The 26,761-nt window shown below is 36.9% G+C and overlaps 2 protein-coding genes across 2 annotated transcripts; both read right to left on the bottom strand.

Moving 5' to 3' along the window:
• Positions 1–15,360: 15,360 nt before the first annotated feature.
• Positions 15,361–18,481, bottom strand: LOC112707819 (uncharacterized). Its single transcript, XM_072200105.1, has 3 exons — positions 18,202–18,481; positions 16,311–16,654; positions 15,361–16,058 (listed from the first exon to the last, which is right to left on the bottom strand). Exons 1-3 carry the CDS (start codon positions 18,364–18,366, stop codon positions 15,620–15,622), a joined length of 948 nt encoding a protein of 315 aa, XP_072056206.1. The 5' UTR covers positions 18,367–18,481; the 3' UTR covers positions 15,361–15,619.
• Positions 18,482–19,283: 802 nt separating this feature from the next.
• Positions 19,284–25,661, bottom strand: LOC112707818 (DEAD-box ATP-dependent RNA helicase 10). The gene is made up of 13 exons (XM_025759793.3): positions 25,198–25,661; positions 24,709–24,838; positions 24,535–24,604; positions 24,318–24,380; positions 23,427–23,501; positions 22,760–22,879; positions 22,102–22,143; positions 21,952–22,026; positions 20,715–20,861; positions 20,360–20,497; positions 20,109–20,220; positions 19,937–20,025; positions 19,284–19,670 (listed from the first exon to the last, which is right to left on the bottom strand). The coding sequence occupies exons 1-13, from the start codon at positions 25,334–25,336 to the stop codon at positions 19,548–19,550; spliced, it is 1,323 nt and encodes a 440-aa protein (XP_025615578.1). The 5' UTR covers positions 25,337–25,661; the 3' UTR covers positions 19,284–19,547.
• Positions 25,662–26,761: the final 1,100 nt, after the last annotated feature.

Genomic DNA, 26,761 nt, shown 5'->3' with positions numbered 1-26,761 from the left:
TATATTAAATTTTTTAGTTCTAAAAATGTTTATTTTAAAAGAAGAATAATAAAAAAATTTTATTATAAAAAAAGTTACTTTTTTTTTAAAATTTTTTTTGTAAGTATTTAAATAATTTTTTAAAAATTTTATAAGTTAATTTTTAAAATTATATTAAATATTAATATTATAACTTTTTATAAGTAAAAAACAAAAAGTTAAAAAACAGTTATTTATAGATTTATTCAAACTGATATTTAGTATTATTTGGAAGGAAAAGTATAGGATACCAACATATTATCCGCCCATTTCTGTCAATTCTTATTTATATTTGTGTTTCATGGAAGTGTGTTCGTAGATGTGTCTAATAATTAATATATTTTAAATACATATATAAAGAGACACATCCAAAAATATATCTATAAAGGCACTTCTATTAAACACAGTTATAAAAAAGACATTTTTATTAGACACATCCACGAACACACTTCCATGAAACACAATTATAAATAAGAGTTGGCAGAAGTTGGCAGATATGCTGTTGGTAACGTAACGGAACCGTATTTGGAAAACAGTAGAGATAGGTGTCATAATTCTATCCGTGTATTCTGGATGTGCGTCAAAGAGATACGGATGCCCTTTTTCCTTTTCGATTCATTTATTGCTTAAGTTCAAGTTAAAGATTTGAGTTGGTTTTGCAATAAAATCGAGCCAAGGTTTTGTTCACAATAAGATGGAGACTAAAAAATTTAGATATAGAAGTAAGATGAGTGATATATTTTAATATTGTAATTTTTTATATTTTTTAATATTATGCAAAGTACATAAATTGAATCTTTTAATTTGTGTTTAAAAAATTAAAAAAAATTAGAGTACACAAATTGAATCTACTATTTGTGTACTCCAAATCTTTTTTATTTTTTAAACACAGATCTGAGAGTTCAAGTACATAAATTAGACAGTCCAATTTCTGTATCTCTTAAAAATTGGACGGCTTAATTTGTATTTCATAAATTAAATAATCTTACATCTTACAAAAATTTCACAGCAGATTACAATTAAAAAAAATATCATTGTTAATCTAATATTAAAAATAAAAATGTGTATAATGGAGAGAAAAAAATAGAAAAAAATAGAGAGAGAAACAAAACTTATTTTGAATATTAAACTTAAATTTAGTCAAATATTTTTATTATATTTATTTGTATTTGTATTAAAATTAATTAAAAATAGTGTTTACATTTATTATTATAAAGATAATTTACTTATTTAATTTAGTTGAAGATAGATACTAATAGATTGGTCTAAATGAGATATCCCTATAATTTTATCCTCCCAATATTTATATAAATCCTAACTCACCTATAAATTTTAAATAAAAACATAAAACCTAGTTTAGACCAACGATTTATGCCTATCGTGTACAATATGAAAAATCCTTCTTGTAACCGCGGTTTATAGCCAATTTGACATGCAACTATTGTGCCTGTGATATACTTACGATTTATGTGTATGAGAATCCTGTTATGACCTGATCATTTTTTCTATTTGTTCCTAATTAAGATTTTTTGTTTCGATAATTGCTAAACCTCTCGATTCAAATGAGAGAAAATGTTAGCACTCCATGCTAATGCTAACAAGACGAGAAACAGAAATTCACAACAATTCAAATCTAACAAATAACAAACAATTAAATAATAAATTAATTAATTGCCGTACCTAAACATATTGCATGCGCTTGTCCCTGATACTAAGATTTGCATTTGGTTCACTCTATGCATTAAGAATTTTTTTAAAAGATTAAAATTTTACATCGTAAATGATAAATTGTAAATACTATACCGTACTTTTGTTACGTTGGCTGTCCACGCAAAAGGAGCAAATGTTTTAGTTTAAATTTGTAACTCGTAAACATTTTTTGTTTGTTTTAAATATTAAAAAGTACCAATAAAATGTATCTTTGCTTTTGCGTTTATATATCAACTGAAATACGTATATATAAAAAATTAACTTCTAAACTAGTCTAAAGTGTCAATTTGGATAAATAATTTAATTAATTTTTTTTGAAAAAAAAACTTATAATATAAAATTTATATTAAAAATAACTCATACATAAATTATTTTATATTGAATTTTTTAGTTTTAAAAGTATTTATTTTAAAAGAAGAATAATAAAAAAAATTTATTATAAAAAAAGTAATTTTTTTATAAATATTTAAATAATTTTTTAAAAAATTATGATTTTTAAAATTATATTAAATATTAATATTATAATTTTTTATAAGTTAAAATTTAAAAAACAGTTATTATAGATTTATTTAAACTGACATTTAGCATTATTCGAAAAATAGTAGAGACAAGTGTCATAATTCTATCCGTATAGTTTTATTGTGTCAAAGAGACAAAGATGCCTTTTTTCCTTTTCCATTCATTTATTGCTTAAGCTCAAGTTGAAGATTTGATTTGGTTTTGCAACAAAATCGAACTAAGCCAAGGTTTTGTTCACAATAAGATGGAGGCTAAAAAATTTAGATATAAAAATAAAATGAGTAATATATTTTAATATTGTAATTTTTTGTATTTTTAAAATCATAAGAGATACACAAATTAGACTTTTGAATTTGTGTTTAAAAAATTTAAAAAAATTGGAATACACAATTAGACGTTCGATTTATGTACTTCAAATTTTTTTATTTTTTAAACACAGATCAGAGGGTCTGAGTACAGAAATCGGATGGTCCAATTTCTGTACCTCTTAAAAATCGCACGGTTTAAGTTGTATTTCCAAAATTAAATTATTACACATTTTAAAAAAATATTACAGAAGATCACAATTCAAAAAAAAACATTGTTAATCCAATATTAAAAATAAAAAGAAAAAGTCCAGGGGACCAACAACTTTTGTATTTTTCGGCCAACACTTAACCATCAAAATAAAAGTGAGTGATCTCCCAACACTAAAATTACTGACCCCTAGCATTCCTCAAATAAAAATGTGTAAAATGGAGAGGAAAAAGAATAGAAAGAGAATGGAGAGAGAAACAAAACTTATTTTGAATATTAAACTTAAATTTAGTCAAATATTTTTATTATATTTATTTGTATTTGTATTTGTATTAAAATTAATTAAAAATAGTGTGTTTACATATATTATTATAAAGGTAATTTACTTATTTAATTTAGTTGAAGATAGATACTAATAGATTGGTCTAAATGGGATATTCCTATAATTTTATCCTCCCAATATTTATATAAATCCTAACTCACCTATAAATTTTAAATAGAAACATAAAACCTAGTTTGGACCAACATTCATGCGTATCGTGTATAATATGAAAAACCCAATTTGTAACTGTGGTTTATGGCCAATTTGACATGCAACTATTATGCCTGTGATATACCTACGATTTATGTGCATCGGAATCCTGTTATGACCTAATCATTTTTTTTTATTTGTTCCTAATTAAGACTTTTTGTTTCGATGGTTGCTATGACTCTCGATTCAAATGGGGCATTCCATGCTAATGCTAACAAGACGAGAAACATAAACAATTTTAAACACAAATCATTAACAATTTTTATGTCTTTATTAACTGCCGTACCTAAACAAAACACAAAAATTATTAAAAGATATCACCTTCACTGATAACGATTGGCCATTTTTTTTCTCTTACTCTTGTTCTTATGAAAATCTCATCTGTCTTCTTGGTCTTGACCCATGGAATCGTCGTTTTCATGACAAACCTAAACTCGAGTAATAATTTCCATCAACTCCAACGTTAGTTTCACCATGTCCTTAGCATATTCTTGGCATACATCTCTGTACAATAAAAAGCGTATGTATGTGAAACTAATCAATATTGTGTACTAAGGCCTTTATCTCTCATTAATTATGAAAAGTTATCTCTCTTAATCTCTTTAATTGGAATTATGATAAGAGATAAACTGAGTTATTTTTTAATAGTGATTATCTGAAAGATTCTCCACTCTTTGTATGTACTGACAATTTCCTTCACAAGCATTTTAAGGGCAAGAGTGTCTTTTTCTCTTAATCATAGGGATCCCTTTTGCTTTACTGAGTTCTTGGATGAAAGCTGGATCCGCCTTTCCCATTGTAATTAATTAATTATGACTTACTTTAAATAAAGATACTATATTTATATCATATCATAATCAATTTTTGTAATTCATCTTCTAATAATAAAATAGAAACATTTTTCCAATAAAAATAATTATAAAATCTTTATTATGATATCCATCTTTTGCTTTTTTGTAACTAAATCGTGGGAGATTCATGGGTTTAAGCTCCTTTAAGAGTGAATCATGATAAATGCCCATTTATAAAAGTACATTTAAAGCTCTATGAAGCATGAACATTTTGTTGAGTTATTATGCCTACTTATCAGATATATTTTGAATTCGACACTCATTAACATTTGTCCGTTGTGTGACTTGTGTCCAACTGTGTTTTAATAAAAAATAAAATTTTTTTTGAATACATTTAAACACACTTAAATATTATCACGTGTCAGCATATCTGTTACGGTGGGTAACCGGAGATTAATATGACGGATGGTGTTTGGCGGCCCAAGTGTGTGATGGAGGAGAACTCCGGAAAGGTCCGCTACTCGGGAGGCTCCGTCCGACTTGTGCTCGCGTGTGAATGGGGGTGGTACCTGCAAAGACACTCCGATGCCTAAGTTAGCAAGAGTGTAAGCAGGTCTTAGAGAGTATTGGACTTAGAGATACCTGAGGGATGTCAGTGTATTTATAGTGGTGAGCCAATAACCACCGTTGGTGTAGTGCCGTATCTTTAGGGTAGTAACCGTCCCTATTATCTTGGGGAGGTTAAGATATGGCTTTATGAGGCGGTTAGAGAGATTTTAGGGGCGGTTACTCATTTGAATGAGTGTTTATCTGCCAGCCAATCTCACATCCGACCTCTTTAAATCAAGTCGTGAATGACACCGACTTCTTATGTGAAAGGCGGCGCTTAGCTAGGCTTAACCCTTTAGATTAGGCCTTTTAGTTGGACCTGGGCCTTGGTATTGGGCCAGGGTATGAACAGTGCCCCTACTTGAGCCCAAATTTTCTTTAAAGTTTGGGTTCAAGTATTCAACTCGGGTGCGTAGTCGACTTGTTTAAAAGAACACGGATCTTGGAAACCGACGTGATTTTCGTGACTTTTAGTTTCTGACAGTTACGTCAATTCAAGCGTCGTGTCCGTTGAGGGATCATTTAGGGATTGAGGGCTTTGGTAACGGTGCAGTCTCATTAATGACTGCCTCGCTTTTTACCATTATGCCCCTTAGCCTTTTTTATAAATACTTTCCCTCTCTTTCCATTTTCCGTTTCTGCAGTCTTTCAAACTTTCTCCTTATCTTGTTCGTACTGCATCCTTGCGTTCGAAGACTTCTGTTCTTCTCCAACCTCCATTTTCGGATAAAGGTTAGTTTTGCTTTTTCCATGTCATGCTTTATGTTTGCATGTTTTGTTTGGCGAGTAGATAGGTTGACCTGTAGATTCTAGTTTCGAATCTCTCTTCTTTAGTGGCCGTGTTTTTTGATTTTCTTTTCCTTTTTCCTTTTTGTAGGTTTTCTGCCACTTTTCTTCTTTATATAAAAAATGGCTTCTGTAGACATTCTTTCTCAGTGGGTTGACGATACGGTCCTTGGGGAGGAACCGTTGGTTGACGCTGAGTTCATCACTCACCTTCGTACTCATCATAGGCTCTGTACTTCGGACGAGGACGAGCCCAAATATGAACTGGTAATCCCGGGTCCTGAAGACCGGGTCTGTTTTTGGAGAGTTAATGAGGCGGTCCCTCATTTTTTCTTCATGTATGAATGTATGATCACCCGTTTGGGTGTTTTTCTTCCTTTCTCTGACTTCGAGATATCCGTTTTGCACCACTGTAAGGTTGCCCCTACTCAACTCCACCCCAATTCCTGGGGTTTTTTGAAGATTTATCAGTTTATAAGCCACGCTCTGGACTTCCCGACTTCCTTGAGAATCTTCTTTTATCTTTTCCATATGACTAAGCCCTTTAGTGGGCTAAACAACAAACAACAATGGGTATCCTTCCGAGCCATTCAAGGTCGGAGGATTTTCACCCTTTTTGACGAATCTTTCCACGACTTCAAAAACTTTTTCTTCAAGGTTCAAGCTGTAGAGGGTCACCACCCCTTTTTTCTGGACGAGCATTCCTCCCCTCGCTTTCCCCTTTACTGGCTGCCGGCCACCCCTTGTGAAAAGATTGGTCTAGATGACCTAGACGAGGTGGAGGCGGCCATTGTGGGGTTTTTCCGAGAAGCATGGGGGAGGGCCCCATACTTGGATACGAGAAAAATCCTTCAGGGGACGTCGACTTTTGTTCAATCTTGCATAGGTAGTACATGCATTTCTTATTTCCGAGTTGTTTTTCGCCGACTTGTATTTTACCGACTTGTATTTTACCGACTTGTAACTTGGTTGTTTCTTTTGTAGATATGGCAAAAAAGAATGCTCAAGAGTCCTACCAGCGGGTGCAGGAAGCTAAGGCGAAGTCCCGGGCTAGGTCCGGGGGTTCCAAGGCGGTCGTCTCTCCTCCTCCTCCTCCTCCTCCTCCTCCTAGAAACGTGGGTACTCCCTCTCAACCTATTATTATTTCCTCCTCTTCGAGTTTGGCTCGACCACTCCCTTCTGCCCAACTGCTCTCCGAGCCGGAGAAGAAGAAGCGCAAGACTTCAGAGTCTGGCCCTTCTTGGGAAGGTGGTGTTAAGGCGGATGCTCTTGCATTCGTCCGAAAGAACATCTATCCTCTTATAAGTATGGATGATGCTTCTGTTCGGAGCCACCTTACCGCTCTGGCCGAGGAGAGCTTTAGGGCGGCGGGAGTTTGTGGCAAACTTTTGGATATATTCGAGAAGACTCCCCTCAGCTCCTTGGGGACTTCCTCAAAGGTTGCGGAGCTAGAGGAGAGGCTTCTTTTGTTTGAAAAACATCAAGAGGAGTTGAAGGAGGAGAGGGATAAGTTGAGGAAGGAGAGAGATGACCTCCGAGAGAAGGAGAGCCAGCTGCGAGCCCAATGTACTATGGAGGTAAATTTGAGGAAGGCAGCCCAGGAGAGTTACCAAAGCCTATTTAAAGATATGGTGGAGGTGAAGAAGGATTTGCTGAACTCTCGGAATGCTTATGCTGACTTGGAGGACTCTATCGCCGATGGCGCCGAGGAGTCTTGGAGAATTTTCCTGGAGCAGGTCAGGGTTATAGCCCCCGACTTGGATCTTTCTCCACTACATCCTGACAAAGTGGTGATTGATGGCGCCATTGTTGATCCTCCTGCTCCCGAGGTCCTTTCCGAGTCAGACCTAAAGACTCGGGGGCAGAGGATTATAGAGTCTCCTCCTCATTCCAAAGATGCTCCGAGTTCTTCAACCCTCGCTCCGACTTCCTCTTTGGCTCCTCCTCCCGGTCCTGGTGGTGTTCCTCCTGGTGGTGGTGATTCCTCTACTTCGTCCAAAAAATGACTTCTTTATTTTTATGGCTATATGGGGGCCCGGCCTGTGGGTCCCCCCTTTTTTAAACTCCTATTTATTCGTTGGTGGTTGTGAACAATTTGCTTCTGGCCTTTTAAGGCCGTAAACAAAATATTCTGTTCGTTGCCCTTTTTTGGATAAGGGTTTTAAACAAAATAAATGTCCTTTTTGGATAAGGGCTTTCTAATCGAAGTAGGTGCCCCCTTTTTTGGATAAGGGTTTAAGTTACTTTGCGCGTGTACATGCTTTTCTGCTTTGAAATATGTTTGATCTTTTCGAAAAAACCTTTTGCTAGTTTGCATTGTTTTCTTGAGCCTTTTTCGTGCAAAGGTTTGTCCGCAAACTTTAAACTTTTTCAGGTTTTCATATCTCTTTTGTTATCCTTTATACTCAACTTTGCTGTAGTGAGTTTTTATGACTTAGGTTATTTTTGTGATGCGTTTTTCATCTACTCGGAACTCGGTTTTCTTTTACTCGGAGTTCTTTCGAGTTTGCGTTACTCGGATTTCCTTTCGACTTAAGAGTCGGATAGTTTCCGAGTTTAATACGATCAACTCATATAACCTCTTTACACCGACTTGTACCTCGTCGTTTTATCCTGACGACCACGTTGGGTCGGTTCATGGGATTTTCACGCTTTGTCGAGCTTAAGTCGGCGCGTTTCGTAAAAAGACTTATATAAAATAGAGGAGGATATTTAAGAGAAACATAGTAATGAAAAAGATCTTTATTAATCGGGAAGGTACCTTTTTGCTACTAAGGGTCTTGACAGCATATTTTCCCTTAGCCTCTACTATGATGCCTCGTTAAAAACCCCTCTCCAGAAAAAACCCTTTTTTGGGAAAAAATCATGAAGCTGGGAAAAGAGTACATCAGGGAGTAGAGTTCGCTTCTAACTGTAGTACCTTTTCATGTTACAAGCATGCCACGACCTTGGTAACTCAGTGCCGTCCAGGTCGGTTACTTTATAATAACCTTTCCCTAACACTTCCTTGATTTTGTATGGCCCTTTCCAATTTGCGGCGAGCTTTCCATCTCCTGATTTGTTGACCCCAATGTCGTTTCTGATTAGGACCAAGTCGTCTACAGAAAATGTTCTTCGAATGACTTTTTTGTTGTATCTGGTAGTCATCCTTTGCTTTAATGCCGCTTCTCTTATCTGGGCGTTCTCTCGGATTTCGGGGAGCAAGTCGAGCTCCTCTTTGTGCCCATGTACATTTCCGACCTCATCATGGAGAATTACCCTTGGGCTTTGCTCATTGATTTCTATGGGAATCATGGCTTCTACCCCATAGACGAGTCGGAAGGGTGTCTCTCCTGTGGCAGATTGGGGTGTCGTCTTATAAGCCCACAGTACTTGAGGGAGCTCTTCAGCCCAAGCCCCCTTTGCTTCCTGTAGTCTCTTCTTCAAACCTGCCAGTATGACTTTGTTAGCTGCCTCGGCTTGCCCATTGGCTTGTGGGTGTTCTACCGAGGTGAATTGATGTTTGATTTTCATACTGGCTACCAGGCTTCTGAAGGTGGCGTCGGTGAATTGGGTTCCATTATCTGTGGTGATGGAATAAGGTATTTCATACCTTGTGATGATGTTTTTGTAGAGGAACCTGCGACTTCTTTGAGCGGTGATGGTGGCCAATGGTTCTGCCTCTATCCACTTTGTGAAGTAGTCTATTCCCACGATCAAGTATTTGACTTGCCCTGTTGCTTGAGGAAAAGGACCTAACAAATCCATTCCCCATTTTGCGAAAGGCCAGGGGGAAGTGATACTAATGAGCTCTTCTGGTGGAGCTACGTGGAAATTTGCATGCATCTGGAATGGCTGGCATTTTTTCACAAAGTCTGTGGCATCCTTCTGCAAGGTCGGCCAGTAGAATCCTGCTCGGATCACTTTTCTGGCCAGTGCCCTTGCTCCGAGATGGTTTCCGCAGATCCCACTGTGTACTTCCTCCAGCACCTCGGTGGTTCTCGAGGTCGGTACGCACTTCAGCAATGGTGTTGATATCCCTCTTCTGTAAAGGATATTTCTCACCAAAGTATAATGTTGTGCTTCCCTTCGGATCTTTTTAGCCTCCTTCTCCTCTTTGGGGAGGATGTCGAATTTCAGGTATTCGACTAAGGGATTCATCCATCCAAGGTTTAGGCCGACTACCTCAAGTACCTTTCGTTTATCTTCTGCTTTTGATACCGAGGGTTCTTGGAGGGTTTCTTGAATCAGGCTTCTGTTGTTCCCTCCGGGTTTGGTACTTGCTAACTTGGATAGGGCGTCAGCTCTGCTATTTAGATCCCGAGTTATATGTTTGACCTCGGTTTCGGCAAAGTGCCCTAGGTGTTCCAAGGTTTTTTCCAAGTATTTCTTCATATTGGGGTCCTTTGCCTGATATTCCCCACTTATTTGGGAAGTCACCACTTGTGAGTCGCTGTAGATCGTCACCTTTGTGGCGCCAACTTCTTCTGCTAACTTTAATCCTGCAATCAAGGCTTCATATTCTGCCTGATTGTTTGAAGCCGGAAATTCAAATTTTAAGGAGACCTCTATCTGGGTTCCTTTTCCATCTACTAATATTATGCCTGCGCCGTTCCCTGTTTTGTTGGAGGATCCGTCCACATAGAGTTCCCATGTAGTCGGTTTTTCCTCTTGTTCACCTGCGTATTCTGCAATGAAGTCGGCGAGGCACTGGGCTTTAATTGCCGTCCGAGTTTCATATCTCAAATCAAACTCGGAGAGCTCTATTGCCCATTGAACCATTCTCCCTGTAACATCCGTCTTTTGAAGGATTTGCTTCATGGGCTGGTTCGTACGAACTCTTATTGTGTGGGCTTGGAAGTAAGGTCGTAGCCTTCGTGAGGCTATCACTAAGGAGTAAGCAAACTTCTCTAGTTTGTGGTACCTTAGCTCAGGACCTTGTAGAACCTTACTGGTGAAATAGACCGGGTGTTGCCCGACCTCGTCTTCTCTGATCAGGGCTGATGAGACAGCCTTGTTTGCGACAGATAGGTATAGGACGAGGTCTTTTCCCGGTACTGGTCGGGTTAAGATAGGAGGTTGGCTTAAGAATTTTTTGAATTCTTGGAACGCCTCCTCACATTCCGGAGTCCATTCAAACCGGCATCCCTTCCTTAATAGGGAGAATAATGGAAGGGATTTTAGTGCCGATCCTGCCAAGAATCTGGAGAGGGCTGCAAGTCGGCCATTGAGCTGTTGAACCTCTCTCAAACAAGTCGGACTTTTCATTTCTAGGATGGCTCTGCATTTGTCGGGATTGGCTTCAATCCCTCTTTGTGTTAGCATGAACCCTAGAAATTTTCCTGCTTCTACTGCGAAGGCGCATTTTGCGGGATTTAGTCTCATCCCATGCAACCTTATAGTGTCGAAGACTTGTGAGAGGTCGGTTAAGAGGTCGACTTCTTGCTTGGTTTTTACTAACATGTCGTCGACGTATACCTCCATTAGGCTCCCTAGATGGGGGGAAAACACTTTGTTCATCAGCCTCTGGTACGTGGCTCCTGCATTCTTCAATCCGAATGGCATGACCACGTAGCAGTAGTTGGCTTTTGGTGTGATGAACGATGTTTTCTCCTGGTCGGGTTCATGCATCGGGATTTGGTTATATCCCGAGTAGGCGTCCATGAATGATAGGTATTGGTACCCTGAGCTGGAGTCCACCAGGGTATCAATACTCGGTAGGGGATAAGGGTCCTTAGGACATGCCTTATTCAGGTCGGTATAGTCGACGCATATTCTCCATTTACCATTTTGTTTTTTGACTAGCACTACATTGGCTAGCCATGTTGGGTATTTGACCTCTCTGATAAAGCCGGCTTCCAGGAGCGCCCGTACTTGCTCTTCCACTATGGAGGCCCTCTTTGGGCCGAGCTTGCGTCATCTTTGCTGTACAGGTCGGGACCCTGGGTAAACCGAGAGCCTATGGGACATGAGCTCGGGATCAATCCCGGGCATGTCGGAGGCCTTCCAGGCGAAGAGGTCGGAATTAGCTCTTAGGAGTTCACCCAACCTTTGTTTCAGGGTTTCCCCTAGGTTGGCTCCTATGTAAGTGTTTTTTCCTTCCTCCTCACCGATTTGTATCTCCTCGGTTTTTCCCCCCGGTTGGGGTCGCAGCTCTTCTCTGGTCCTTGCCCCACCTAACTCTATGGTGTGGACTTCTTTGCCCTTCCCTCTCAGATTCAGGCTTTCATTATAGCACTTCCTTGCCAATTTTTGATCCCCCCCTCACCGTTGCTATTCCTCCTGGAGTCGGGAATTTCATGCAGAGGTGAGGAGTTGATACCACTGCTCCGAGTCGATTAAGGGTGGTTCTGCCAATTAAGGCATTGTAAGCTGACCCTTCATCGATGACTATGAAGTCTATGCTCAGAGTCCTTGATTTTTCCCCTTTTCCGAAAGTTGTGTGAAGGGGCAAAAATCCCAGCGGTTTTATTGGCGTATCCCCTAACCCATATAGGGTGTCTGGGTAAGCTCTCAATTCTTTTTCATCTAACCCTAGCTTGTCGAAGGCGGGCTTGAAAAGGATGTCCGCCAAGCTTCCTTGGTCTACTAGGGTTCTGTGGAGATGGGCGTTGGCTAGGATCATAGTTATCACCACGGGATCGTCATGCCCGGGGATTATCCCTTGCCCATCCTCTTTTGTGAATGATATAGTGGGGAGGTCGGGTGTCTCATCCCCGACCTGATAGACTCTTTTGAGATGTCTTTTGCGAGAAGATTTGGTGACTCCACCTCCCGCAAATCCTCCTGAGATCATGTGGATGTGCCTCTCAGGGGTCTGTGGTGGAGGATCTCTCCTGTCCATGTCATCTCGCTTTCTCTTTCCATGGGTCTCCGACCTCTCCATGAGATATCTGTCAAGCCGACCTTCTCTAGCCAGCTTTTCTATCACATTTTTGAGGTCGTAACAGTCGTTGGTGGAGTGACCATATATTTTATGGTACTCGCAATACTCGCTGCGACTTCCCCCTTTTTTGTTTTTAATAGGTCTTGGGGGTGGCAGCCTTTCAGTGTTGCAAATCTCTCTGTATACATCCACTATAGAAGTCTTTAGAGGAGTATAAGAGTGATACTTTCTGGGCCTTTCGAGACCGGGTTCTTCCTTCTTCCTGACTTCCCTTTCCCTCTCCCTAGAGGAGGAAGTAGGTCCAGGTCGTGAACTTAGGTCTCTTAGTTTTGCGTTCTCTTCCATATTGATGTACTTTTCGGCCCTTTCTTGTACATCACTTAGAGAAACGGGGTGTCTTTTAGATATGGATTGTGAGAAGGGACCTTCTCTGAGTCCATTGACTAACCCCATTATTACTGCCTCTGTGGGCAGGTCCTGGATCTCTAAACATGCCTTATTGAACCTTTCCATATAGGCTCGTAGAGACTCTCCGACCTCCTGTTTTACTCCCAGGAGGCTCGGTGCATGTTTTACTTTATCCTTCTGAATTGAGAACCTCATCAAGAACTTCCTTGAGAGGTCTTCAAAGCTGGTGATGGATCTCGGGGGAAGGCTATCGAACCACTTCATTGCTGCTTTCGATAAAGTGGTCGGGAAGGCCTTGCATCTCGTAGCGTCGGAGGCATCAGCCAGATACATCCGACTTTTGAAGTTGCTAAGATGATGCTTTGGATCCGTAGTTCCATCATAGAGGTCCATATCAGGGCTTTTGAAGTTCCTTGGAACTTTTGCCCTCATTATGTCCTCGCTGAAAGGATCTTCTCCGCCCGGGAGTTGATCTTCTCCTTCATCGCGGGAGTTCTTGAGGGAGGATTCTAGTTGCAAGAGTTTTCTTTCTAACTCTTTTCGCCTTTCCATCTCCTCTTTAAGGTACCTTTCGGTTTCCTTTTGCCTCTCCCGCTCTTGTTCCAATTGTTCCAGGCGGCTATGAACCAAACCCATTAGTTCAGTTACGTGAGATGGTCCGCCTTTTTCTGATTCACGTCCATCTGAGGAATTTACCTTCGGATTCTTTACTCCGGAGGTACCTTCTCTGTGTGGATCATTCTCTTGGTGCTGGGCCATGTCGGCGTTGTCATTACCCATGTCTAGATTCTCTTGTTCAGAATCTGTTTCCGCATGGCCTTCTTCGTGGGATCTATCCGCCATCGTTGAGTGATCTCTCGGGTCCCCGGCAACGGCGCCAATGTTACGGTGGGTAACCGGAGATTAATACGACGGATGGTGTTTGGCGGCCCAAGTGTGTGATGGAGGAGAACTCCGGAAAGGTCCGCTACTCGGGAGGCTCCGTCCGACTTGTGCTCGCGTGTGAATGGGGGGTGGTACCTGCAAAGACACTCCGATGCCTAAGTTAGCAAGAGTGTAAGCAGGTCTTAGAGAGTATTGGACTTAGAGATACCTGAGGGATGTCAGTGTATTTATAGTGGTGAGCCAATAACCACCGTTGGTGTAGTGCCGTATCTTTAGGGTAGTAACCGTCCCTATTATCTTGGGGAGGTTAAGATATGGCTTTATGAGGCGGTTAGAGAGATTTTAGGGGCGGTTACTCATTTGAATGAGTGTTTATCTGCCAGCCAATCTCACATCCGACCTCTTCAAATCAAGTCGTGAATGACACCGACTTCTTATGTGAAAGGCGGCGCTTAGCTAGGCTTAACCCTTTAGATTAGGCCTTTTAGTTGGACCTGGGCCTTGGTATTAGGCCAGGGTATGAACAATATCCATCCTTTTTCTTAACATGTATTTTTGAAAATGAATTTAGAAATAGTATATTATTATTTATTGCAATAAAAATATTTTAAATATTTTATATAATTAAAAAATATTAAAAATAATTAATAAATTAATTTATATTTTAATATCAATAAAATATTAAAATATCATTATAATTTATTTAAAAAATAATTTATATTTTATACGTCACCGTGTCTTATAAAATTTTAAAACTAATGTATTTACATGTCTCATATCATGTCATATTTCAGATCCATGTTAATATCCATTAATCATAACATTTACTTTTTGGCCATAAATGGTTGTCTTTGTTTAAGCATAAAACCAAAATAAACCCACGATTTTTTTTTAAAGCATAAATCATGGTACTTTCACAGGTTGTATATTTTTTTTTTTGGTAAAACTAGTAGCAGTGCCACGATTTCTATAAAAAGTTGGAGGATAAAATTGTAATGCATTTTCATGTAGGACAATTTGATAGCATTCAACTTTAAGGGGTTTAATTAAGTAAATTATTTTTATTATAATATGCATATATACATTATTTCATACATTTTTTAATTTTTATTAAATATTAAAAATAGACATTACTGCTTCTATTTTGATAAACAATATAAAAAAAATCACGCGTGAAGTGACATTACAAAAACTAAGAGTGAAAATATTATTTTTTTAAATACTAAATACAACTTTTATGGATTTTCTCTTAAACCAAACATATAAAAAGAAAGCCAATAAATAAGAGTTCAAATGGCATACTCTCCCCGTACTTATTTAAGAGGTTGCGGATTCGAGTCTCTTATCTTTGGTAAAAAAAAACATATGAAAAGAAAATGTAAATTATTCTCAATATGGCGTATGTGTCTATGTGACTGTGTATGACAAAAACATGTTGATAGCAGTGTGAAATACACTTAATAAAAATTTGTGACGGTTTTTTTTAGTAAAACTCATTTTGTCTATTTTAAAACCTGAATTTGAGACTATCAAAAACGTGTTTATCACTCAATAAATTCAATTTTGGTTACTATTATAGTATTATAAAAATAATAATATGAATGGTAAGTTTTTTACTTTTTCTTTTCCCACCAATTTTTTTATATGCAGCAAAGGAAAACTTAAACCATAGGAAAAACACACGCAAAAAAAAAAAAAAAAAAAAACACAAAGCCACTAAGTATTTCTAAACATTGACAATAACATCTCAACATCATTTGATTCATTTCCATTGAACATCATAGACTAGAAACAATATAGGAGCATAGGAAATGAGTGGTTTAACTTGAACCATTTTTCAAAAGGGTAAAAGATCTATGTACATTCACCAATCACATTTCCTTTGAAAAATGGATGTATATGAATACCAAGTGTATCTGGACACAAAATTTGAAACAAAAGGAGTGTGAAGAGAATACAAATTCTCAAATGATTCCAATTTCAACCACCCAATGCTCTCCTGAGCCCTGCCCTTTGCTCTTGTGTCAACTTTGTGGGAAACTTAACCTCAAACTTGATCCTCAAGTCACCCCTATGTCCTGGCTCCTTTGTTATAGGCATCCCTTCTTTTGGGACAGTCAACTCGTAACCCGGGCTAATGATATGAGTCACCGGTATGCACAATTCGCGCCGGTCGAGTGTTGTAATGTTCACTGAAGTGCCGCCGATGGCCTCGGCCAGCGACACATTTTTTGTGATAATAAGGTCATTGCCATCTCTCTTGAATAAATTATGTGGCTTCTCATCAACCATAAAAACAAGGTCTGCTGGAAGCTGGTTTGGATGCTGGTTACCTTTGTCTGGGAATGTGATCTTTGTTCCTTTTTTCCAACCTGGCTTTATGTCAATTGTTAATATCTCTGTTTCTGGGTTTGGCCTCCTACAAAAGCAATTTTGATTTGTGAGATTGCAATAATAAGACCACAATAGAAGTTTATACTCATTTAAGGGTTTACATTTGACCAATGAGTTGCTGCACATACGGGATTTGAACTCTCGACACTTGCTTATGTGAACAAGTGAACTGATTACTCGACCAATTCAGATTGGTTTGAATTAACTCGTTATTTTGAAGAGTAAATAGCAAATCAATTTTCTTGAAGAAATAGAGATCAAGATACTACATACTCACCCATTAGCATCCATAACAATCCTTGAGATCTTCATTTTTCTTGTGGAACCAGTGTACAACTCTTCCAAACTACATGCCAACTTGCTCTCAACAGGAGGCGGCTTCTTCAGCGGCACATGGAATCCGCTGAATGATCCGCCTCCGTCGGTTTGGAACCTGGACCTTCCATGAGGTCCAGATGATCCAAATCCAAAAGGGTTGTCTCCAAAGAACTCTGCAAAGATATCCTCTGCATTTCTTGGGTTAAATCCATTTGTTGGTTCATTCCCAGGTGGTGGCATGTGTTTCAAACCCTCCTCTCCTTGCTGATCATAAATCACCCTCTTTTGAGGATCACTCAATACCTAAATTCACAAAAATAAATAATTAAATGAACAATGTAATTTAAATAGTTAAAAGTTGTCTAACAACTTTTTTCCCCAAAGCAATTATAGTATTGGTTTCACTCATTTTATTTTTTGTCTTATTTTTTCTTGTTCTTTTAGTCGCTACAATTTTGCTTAAAGTTTTTAACTTCTAATATGTAAGTTACAGATTATTTGTATGAGTTATTGACTAAAAATGTTTAATGCAAACAACTTCAATCATTGTACACATAATATTTTGGAAGAGCAAAACAAAATATAAAAATTCTTCCAAATCCAATCACTATTCAATCTCAAACTTTCCATTTTACACACAATTAACTATTAAGCTTTCCGCCAGCTAAAATTCGAAGAAAATCTTGCCTCAAAACAGAACAATAGTTATGGATTATCATCTAGCTATATACAGTGTAAGATAAGTCTTGATCTTTACAACTTGTATTCAAATTCTATCTGCGGATACCCAATCCGGTGGATAGAGTAGGCCAGTAGGGTGGGAGTAGGGTTCTCGTGCACATAGGATAGGGAAAAGATCACTAAAATAAGATCATTAATAGATAATTTAATATTTTTTTTCATAAAAATTAGATCATTTTAAATTATCATAAGTTTTATAATAATATTACATCTTTTTGCTAATCCGCAGGTTAAAAACGTGTAGTGTTAAGGTTGGGATATTCTCAATCCGCGGATAGGATACTACCCTACCCTACCAATTGTCACTCCTAACTAGTCTACCCACCCCATCTAGTGAGGCGGTCCCAAATTTCTATCTCGTCCCATTTAACAGTTAATTTGTGGACTGTCAATTCTCTTTTTTTCTTTTTTATTAAATTATTAGATATTAAAAAATATATAATTTTATAAACAGTTTAATAAATTTATAATTTCTAAAAACATACAAAAATTATAATTTTTAAATTCACAAATACTAAAAAGTCTTTATAATTTTAAATATCTAATAAGCATAATCATCAATCAAGTTTTTGAAACAAAATAATAAAACTAAAATTATCCAAAACATATAATTAAATATTAGCAAAGTCTCTAATCAATTAAACAATGTCTAAATTATAACTTAAAAAAAAAAGAATGGCAGGCGGACAAGTCCCACCAAAACCCAGGAATTAGTCATGCGGGTTAGATGAAATTTTTTATTACGGCGATCTCAAATTTCCAATTCGACCTACCTTTTTTAGCGAATTACACGAATTGACCCGGTGGATTTTGGCCGTCTGCTACTCCTACAGATGAATTTGTCTACCACAACCAACCTGGTATTGGTCATAAAGTAAGATATTGATAGATAATTTTCATGGAACAATGAATGCGATGAAGTTACAAAAGCATAAACTAAGAAGATTTCAACAAAACCCTCAAATATTTATACTATAAATCACAAAATCACCAATTTTCCTAATCACATAAAAAATCCTAAATCTTAACCTTATAAGAAATCACCAACCAAATCATTTCAGCTATTGTTGCAAATCTCATTTACAAAGCAATAGAATTTTGTTTGTTACCTCATAAGCCTCAGAGATTTGCTTGAAATTGGCTTCAGCTTCTTTCTTATTGTTAGGGTTCTTGTCAGGATGCCATTTCATTGCCAATTTCCTGTATGCTTTCTTTAAATCATCTTCCGTTGCATTTCTTTCTACCTTCAATATACTATAGTAATCTACACCCATCTTTTCTTACACTTTAATTTCCCAAGAAAAAATGGGAAAAGAAAAAAAAAGAAGGAAAAAATCAGAATCTTCTAAATTCACACAGTCACATAATGGTTTCAAAATCAACCAAAGTTGATGATGATTATTACTATAATAGAGATATATCTTCGGTTTTCTTGTTACATGTAAAATTCAAGGGGAAAAATGTGAGAAAAGAATTTTGAATTTAGCGTCACGTTTTGAACTGCATGAATTATTGTTGTTGTTGTTAGACTCTGTTGAATTGGACGTAAGAAGAAGAAACTCGGTTGAAATCAAAGGGAAAATTTTGGATCATAGAAAATGATAATCAGAGTTAGTTACGGGAAAAATGCATATTTAGGTGCTGCTTATTGGATTTGCTTTTGCGTGTTGCATGGAATATGCATTCTGTTTCTCAGTGTTTTAATTTGTGACAGCCTAAATAAATGTAATAATATTAATAAACATTGGACAATGTTATCATGATTCATTATCCATTTAATTATTTTGATGTATCATGTATTTGTTAAGAAAGTAACTTTTTTAATTAAAAATATATATATCAAAAACAACTATTTTTAGAATACTTTTTAACTGATTTCTAAATAACTTAATCTAACATTATACTCATTTTTTAAAAACTAAAATTTTAAAATGTAGAAATAGAATATTAGTGTTGTTATATCTAATAGATTTGCGGAGGCAATGACCTTTTGGAGAGTTGATAACAAATAAACACAACTACTTAAAAAGATTTAATTTTATTTCTGTCATTTACCACAAGGTTTTTAATGTGTGAATTAATGTGGGTAAATTATGTTTCTTTAATCTGTGATTTATCACAAGTTTTTTCTGTCATTTAATCTGTGATGCAGAATCACCTTTGGTCGGATATTTGTGTTTTAGACAGTTCATTGATTGCAATCATAGCCTTAGATGCAAAATTAGCAAAATATAGAAGGTTCATGTTGTACAAGGTAATTGATTTTTCAAGGCTTCTTTTCAGCCATATTACAAAGTCCCGTCAACCATAAATATGCAATAATGAAGACAAAAGCCAGAGCTTCCATCGGGAACTCCAAAGCATCAATATAGACTAAGTAATGTTAAATAAAATACCAAAATTGCCATATACATATATGATGATTACTTGAAAACGAAACTGCAGTGGTAAGGTATCATCTTCTAAACTTTTTGGATGATTTCTTATCCTTGAGACCTAAGTATTTGTCGATATCTTCTTCGCCATAATCTGATTCACCTCTCCGTTTCTTCTTCCCCATGGCTTCCTCCTTCATTTTCTACATAAAGTTTTGAGGAAAAAATGCATTAAATCAAGCATATAAACATACATTAACTGATTTCAATACCATCATCATAGAATTCAGAAACTATATCCAAAGCTCATGTACATGCAGATTTCTATCAATGGTATTCAAGGTAACCAAACTCAGTTTACTCAAACCCTTAGAACTTAGGTAAACTCAAATTTGTTTCCCTCAGAAAATATGAGACTGGGAGAATATCCCAAAATAAAAACTAAACGAAGTTTGGCATGCAAAATTACCATTACTGATAATCGTTTGGCCTCGCTAACCCGCTCTTCCAAAAGTAGAACTTCCTCTTCTTGTGCAGGATATTCTGGTAGCTTCTTGCCTGAAATATTAGTTGCATTGACGCCTTTAGAAAATGTTCCCAGCCTTAACAATACATGTTAAAGAATATACTACTACTCTCACCTATAAGTTTCTCTATTTGAATGTACCACTCCAGCTCATATTGGTTCACAAGGGAAATTGCAACCCCAGAACGCCCTGCACGAGCAGTCCTTCCTACACGATGTATATAATCCTGCAGGCCACAAGATAAGGAATCCAGCAATTTAGGTTTAGGTCTAGAGCAGAAATTAGATGATTCGTCAACCTAGAATTTGTAGAACAAATAACATGAGGCTAAATTCAAAAGTTAGATTAATTATAGCACATCTTACTTTGGAGTTTGTGGGGATGTCATAGTTAATCACAACATCTACTGTTGGAATATCCAATCCTCTACTAGCTACATCAGTACAAATGAGAATATTGCGAGCCCCCGACTTGAATAAATTCAAGGCTCCAAGCCTTTTTGACTGTCAAGATTATTGTAAAAAAGAATTACAGACAACTGGCAAACCACAAATAACAAATATGCATGTGTCCATGCACGAGAGAGAGAGAGAGAGAGAGAGAGAGAGAGAGAGTTTGATCATCCACCACACATCCCCTCTCCCATATGGTGGAAGAAAGAATATTTTGCAAGAAATTACTAATTAACTATTATAATACAAGAATGTTTAATACAATTACCTGGGTCATATGACCATTAATTGGGATGGCTTTGAGACCAAGATTACTAAGAATCAAAGCAAGAAGACGAGTTGAATCACATGTACGAGTGAACACCATTGATGTACTTCCAGCCATTTCAGTGAGAATGTACACAAGGTAGCAATCCTATAAGAAAACACAATAAATTAAACAGGACATAGATTGCACACATAGAAGATATAGGCTGATTCATGAAAGCTAAAATGCATAAAACTCAGTCAAATGCAAAAGGCACCAAAAAATGTATGATTCAGTAAACAAAGGCATTAGAAAACAGTAGCATATATATCTATTGTGCAAAATAAAGTACTTCACAATGATAATTAGACACATCCTCAATAAAGTATAATAATAAGTTCCTAAACAAAAACTACTTGTGGAATGCCAAAAATTCAACCAAAAAAGGTGGTGAAGAGAAGCAACAGGGTGGTCAAGTGGTGCCCTTCTGGCATTTCAACTTCTGTTGTTGTGCAGGTCAAGCAGTGGTCTTCTATCTTCTATGCAAAACCTAATATCTTTTAGGGTAGCAGGAGTATGTATCTAATATTTTATTGGGCTAACTCAGATAATTTAGTGTATTTTTGGCTGACACTAAGCCCTTTAACAAAAGGGACGGTTCCTCTCATCTAATATATAGAAAAACGAAACAGAAAGCAGCCTCAGAGCAAGGCACATGCCTTAGCGCCTTGCCTTCTCAGCATCTAAAAAGAGCCAAAACTAGGGCCGTCAATATGGGCTAAACCCGTTGGATCAGCCTGTTTCCCCGCTTAAACGGGAAGGCTTTTACCTTTAAAATCAGGTCCGTTTAAATTTCAGGCGGAAAAAAAATAACAGGTTAAGCGAGCAGCCCGTTTAACATTTTTTGTATTTTTCTAAAAAATCTAATACTTTTTTCAATGTTTTTCCTGAACCATTTCTCCCGTCGCCTCTAGCACCTAAGCATGCCTTTTGACAAGAGTTATATTGATCTCAGTCCAAAAAGGCAATTTGATAGAAGAGTTCAATGAAGAGTTTTCCCACAAAACTCCATGCAGTCAATCTAACATGCTGCAAGAAGTAGATGTTTTTCTAAAGTAAATGTCATGATTATTCAAACATATAAGATCTAGTCCATTGTGCCAAAAATACATGACACGAATGATGTTCAATTACGCTTACCGAAATCCCCTTCAAAAATCAAACATTTTATGAAGAATCAATGATGGATAACACAAACCTTGTGTTTGGCAGGTAAGAAACGATATTGCTGCTTCAGTGTGTCAACAGTAGAATACTTAGAGGCTGCTTCAATCTAAATTAAACAAAAACAAATTGAGTAAATTTGGAACAACTAAAATCTAAACATATTTGCAAATATACAGGGTACCTTCACAGGATTCCTTAAACAAACTCTTTGGAGCTTTTGGACCTGCAGCATTGAGGGTGCAACTTGCTGTATTAGCATTGTATATATATATATATATATATATATATATATATATATATATATATATATATATGTTGTATATAAGCAGCTTCTAGAAGCCTTTTTCTAACTATAGGAAAATATAGACTTGGCCTAAAATTAAAATTATAGGATTAAAATTTATTCATAGAGAGAGGAAAACCAGAACCCTTTTAAGTCCTAAATTCAAAATGCCATAAATCTTAGAAGAACAACATAGTCCTAAATTCAAAATGCCATAAATCTGAAACGGACAACATATATCTGATCTATTCCAATCTATAAAAATAATTTTTCCTACTCCTCCTATCACATATTTCCATATGAACTAGCTGCATGCCAACATAAATATGGTCATAGTAAGTTTATTGAGCCCTTGATCTCCTCATATTTTTTACATACTTTAATACTTATTTATTCCACTAGAATTGATATTTATTTTTACATTGTTCACTTATGGTCTCAGCCCCACCCCCTCCCCCTCTTCAACTGTTATGGATTTGTCCCTGTGCATAATAATCATATTGTACACACGATGATAAAGTAAAGTAGACAGTTGTCCATAAATATTCGTATATACCTTCTTAGTCATTGTAGCAGAAAACAGAAATGTTCTCCGCTCGCGAGGAATCAATTGTATAATCTCATTAAGTGATTCCTCAAAGTCCTCATTCAACAGCCTGTCTGCCTCATCTAGGACCTGAATGTGTAGAATATAGCAAGTTCAAATATATGTACGATAAAGAAATGAGAGATGAAAAAATGCTATGGTAGACAACAGGAAACTTTTATTAAATATTTCTTTTTGTAAACTTTAAAGTCCAAAAATAGGCCAAAGAATCCATAAAATGTTTTCTCGTAACTTTGAATCAGGATCAAACATTCTTTAAGATATAACTTTGCAACAATATATAAAGCACCTAACCCAATGCAGAAACATAAATCTCAAAAGAAAATCAACTTGCAGAAATTGCATCAAGTCAGTTACATGAATTATGTTATGTATTTCATAACTCAACATTGAGTAAATAAAGATTTTAATGAAATAAGAGGTGAACTCTTGAGCTCATATATGCGAGGAGCAAACTGGGTGGGCAGAGTAAAAGTGGTGAAAAATATTCAGAACTCATTATGTACAATCAATACATAGTTCACACAGCACGTGTATCAAATGATTGGATTAAATAAAAAGAAAAGAAAACTTGAGCATAGAATAATGTAACATCAGCATTATGTACAAATCATACCAAATATTTTAATCTATTAAGAGAAAATCCTTTGGTGTTTTTGAGGTGATCTAAAACGCGTCCTGGTGTTCCGACCTGCAAAGGTATGAATTTAACATAAAGGAGGAAAAGAAACACAGGATCGACAAAAAATAAGAAGGCTGAAAATAACTCAACAACCAAAGAAACACTAAATCATAAGCACAAACTCAGTCTTGCAAATTCAGAATGTGCCTAGTTAATTTCAACGCACATATATAGCATTAGTGTATCAGCAAGGACAACCACTTTGACAGGACTAGGCTGTCTCTTCCATGTAGTGAATAAAAAATGACATCATAGACATCAAACACTGGCTTTTTAAACCAAACGAGACAATAAATGGAAAAAATTAACAAAATGCTAAAAGAACAGTTGAACAATCTGAGACACTATGACAAGACAATTTATTAAAACGCTTCAAGGTAAATGAAAATACTTTTAAATTTCCAAACATGCATGGCATGGGACTTGATCTGAAGCTTAACAATAGCTAGAGAGACCAACAGAATGAATTCAATGCAATCAAAGATCACTAATTATTTTGACGCTAATTACTCTTGACATTAATGGATAGTTCACCAAGACATCAACTTAAAACATTATACAAATTTGTCTAGGTTCATCTGTATCCATTATATAGTAATCCAAAAAGAATAATGCTACACATCCAAGTGTTTTTATTAACCAAGTTGGTCTAATATCAACAAAAATCAGTTATGAGTAGCATTACTCCAAGTCTTATGGTTTAACTTGGTTAAACTTGGTTCATAAAAAGACTTGGGTGTGTAGCATTACTCATTTAAAAAATATGATCCGTAAATAACCAATTAACAAATGCTATCTTAATGCATTGCTTTGCTAAGCACTTACAATAATATGAGGCTGCTTTGCTATCTTGATGGATTGCTGTACCATGTCAATCCCTCCAACAAGCTGGCAAAAAAAGAAAGGATCACAACAGAAGAGCTTATTCGATGTAAAGCATGTAATAAATAGAGCACTAAAGCAGCTCCACGAAACAATAAACTAAGTGCAATGCTGGAAAGAGTCTCAAGAAGCCATAAAAAAAATGAATGTTAAAACTCACCACAGCACACTTGACACCAATCCCAGACCCTAAAGCTTCAAACTGCTCAGCAATTTGAATAGCAAGTTCTCTATATCAAAGACAGGTGTGAGAAAAACAAAGAACTGAACTAGTTATACATCAACAATTAATTCAATAAAATACATGAAAGTTATATCAATGTATGAATCAAACCTTGTGGGAGACAACACACATGCAAAGAAATCATTGGGGCGTGGCGCCTCTAAGAGGGCATGCAATATGGGAAGTGCAAAAGCTCCAGTCTTACCAGAACCCGTTTGGGCGAGTCCAATCACATCTTTTCCTATAACAATAGCATGCCCAAATAAGTGCAAGCAATTACTAATTAATAAATTATTAAAGGTGACAACTCACATGCAGTTGAATTCATGTGAGGTTGATTGATGATAATTTAGTCAAACCAATAAATCATCTAACAGTTTTTAACTATCACTCCACGTGATCACAAATGTATGTGAGTTTCCACCATTATTTCAACCATCATCAACAATGTGCCACCCACTCTTAACAGATATTGAACTAACAATAACATATATTACATTGGAATGAGCATTGTATAATTAGAATTTAACACTCATAATTTACACAAAAACTCTGCTCGAAATCAGTAATAATAATAATAATTAGTGAAAAAGAATAAACCTTGTAGTGCAAGAGGAATCGCTTCTGATTGTATCTTCAATGGATTTTTCCAACCTAATTTATCACAAGTTTCCACCAATTCTTCAGATAATCCCAAATCCTTAAATGTTTGTGTGACTTCGTTATTATCTTCCGCCATTCTCAATATCAAACTTCAATGGTGGCTGGACGGAGGAGCGGGCAGAGACCTGGACAGACCGTTGGGTGCAGTGATGGCGGACGAGCAGAATACGAGGCAGAGGGAGCCCGCGAGGGATGACGAGCGGAGGAGACGCGAGCGTGAGGTGGATCCAGCAAGAGGCCCGGCGACGGAGGCGAGCGTGCGATGGCGGTGAACCGAGGTGAGAGTGAGAGAACTGGGGGAGGTGGGCGGCGCTGTGCCTGTGTGTGTGGGGTGAGTGAGAGAGCTGGTTACTGAACTAGGCCTAGGGTTTAAATTTTTAAAAGATACCCAGCTGGTTACTAAAGAAGATAAGAGAGACTAAGGTATTTTTGTAATAATTTTTAAAATTATTTATTTTAATAAATAAAATATTTATTTAATTTATTAAAATAAAAAATTCTAAAAGTTGAGGATATTTTTGTTAATATAAAAATAATTCGAAAATATTTTTAGTGGTTAACTTAAATAGTTATTATTGTTGACATATCATTATTGTTACGGTGGGTAACCGGAGATTAATAGAGTAAATGGTGTAGGATGGCCCAATCGTCCGAAAGATGGTGAGCTCCGAGTTGGCTTGCACGCTGGAGCCTTCTTCCGACTTGTACACGTGAGTGAATGGGGGTGGTACCTGCAAAGACACTCCGATGCCTAAGTTAGCAAGAGTGTGAGCAGGTCTAGAGAGTATTGGGCTTAGAGATACCTGAGGGGTGTCAGTGTATTTATAGTGGTGAGCCAATAACCACCGTTGGAGTACTGCCGTATCTTTAGGGTGTTAACCGCCCCATTATCTTGGGGAGGTTAAGATATGGCTTTATGAAGCGGTTAGAGAGATTTTAGGGGCGGTTACTCATTTGAATGAGTGTTTATCTGCCAGCTAATCTCACATCCGACTTCTTCAGACCAAGTCGTGGTTGATACCGACTTCTTACGTGAAGGTCGGTACTTAGCTAGGCTTAATCCTTCAGATTAGGCCTTTTATTTGGACCTGGGCCTTTGTCGTTGGGCCAGGGTATGAACAGTGCCCCTACTTGAGCCCAAATTTTCTTTAAAGTTTGGGTTCAAGTACTTAACTCGGGTTCGTAGTCGACTTACTTGAAGGAAACATGGGTCTTAGAAACCGACGTGATTTTCGCGACCCTTTGTTTCTGACAGTTACGTCAATTCAAGCGTCGTGTCCGTTGGGGAAGCATTGAGGGCTTTGGTAACGGTGCAATCTCATTAATGACTGCTCCGCTTTTACCATTATGTCCCTTAGCATGTTTATAAATGTTTTCCCTCTCTTTCATTTTTCCGTCTCTGCAATCTTTCAAACTTCTCCTTTCTTTGTTCGTGCTGTATTCTTGTGCTCGAAGATTTCTGCTCTTTCCAACCTTCACTTTCTGGATAAAGGTTAGTTTT

This window comes from Arachis hypogaea, chromosome 8 (assembly GCF_003086295.3).
Source record: "Arachis hypogaea cultivar Tifrunner chromosome 8, arahy.Tifrunner.gnm2.J5K5, whole genome shotgun sequence".
NCBI lineage: Eukaryota > Viridiplantae > Streptophyta > Magnoliopsida > Fabales > Fabaceae > Arachis > Arachis hypogaea.
Note: the sequence above shows the minus strand (reverse complement) of the source record. Positions and strands in the feature narration are given on the sequence as shown.

Excerpts from the sequence above, each read along its gene's own strand:
- LOC112707819 (XM_072200105.1), bottom strand. The coding sequence starts at position 18,366 with ATGGGTGTAGATTACTATAGTATATTGAAGGTAGAAAGAAATGCAACG. Across the intron at positions 16,655-18,201 it reads AAATCTCTGAGGCTTATGAG|GTATTGAGTGATCCTCAAAA; the intron begins GTAACAAACAAA and ends TTGTGAATTTAG. Across the intron at positions 16,059-16,310 it reads ATTGTTATGGATGCTAATGG|GAGGCCAAACCCAGAAACAG; the intron begins GTGAGTATGTAG and ends TTGCTTTTGTAG.
- LOC112707818 (XM_025759793.3), bottom strand. The coding sequence starts at position 25,336 with ATGGCGGAAGATAATAACGAAGTCACACAAACATTTAAGGATTTGGGA. Across the intron at positions 20,026-20,108 it reads TCAAATAGAGAAACTTATAG|GCAAGAAGCTACCAGAATAT; the intron begins GTGAGAGTAGTA and ends CTAATATTTCAG. Across the intron at positions 19,671-19,936 it reads CCAAACGATTATCAGTAATG|AAAATGAAGGAGGAAGCCAT; the intron begins GTAATTTTGCAT and ends AACTTTATGTAG.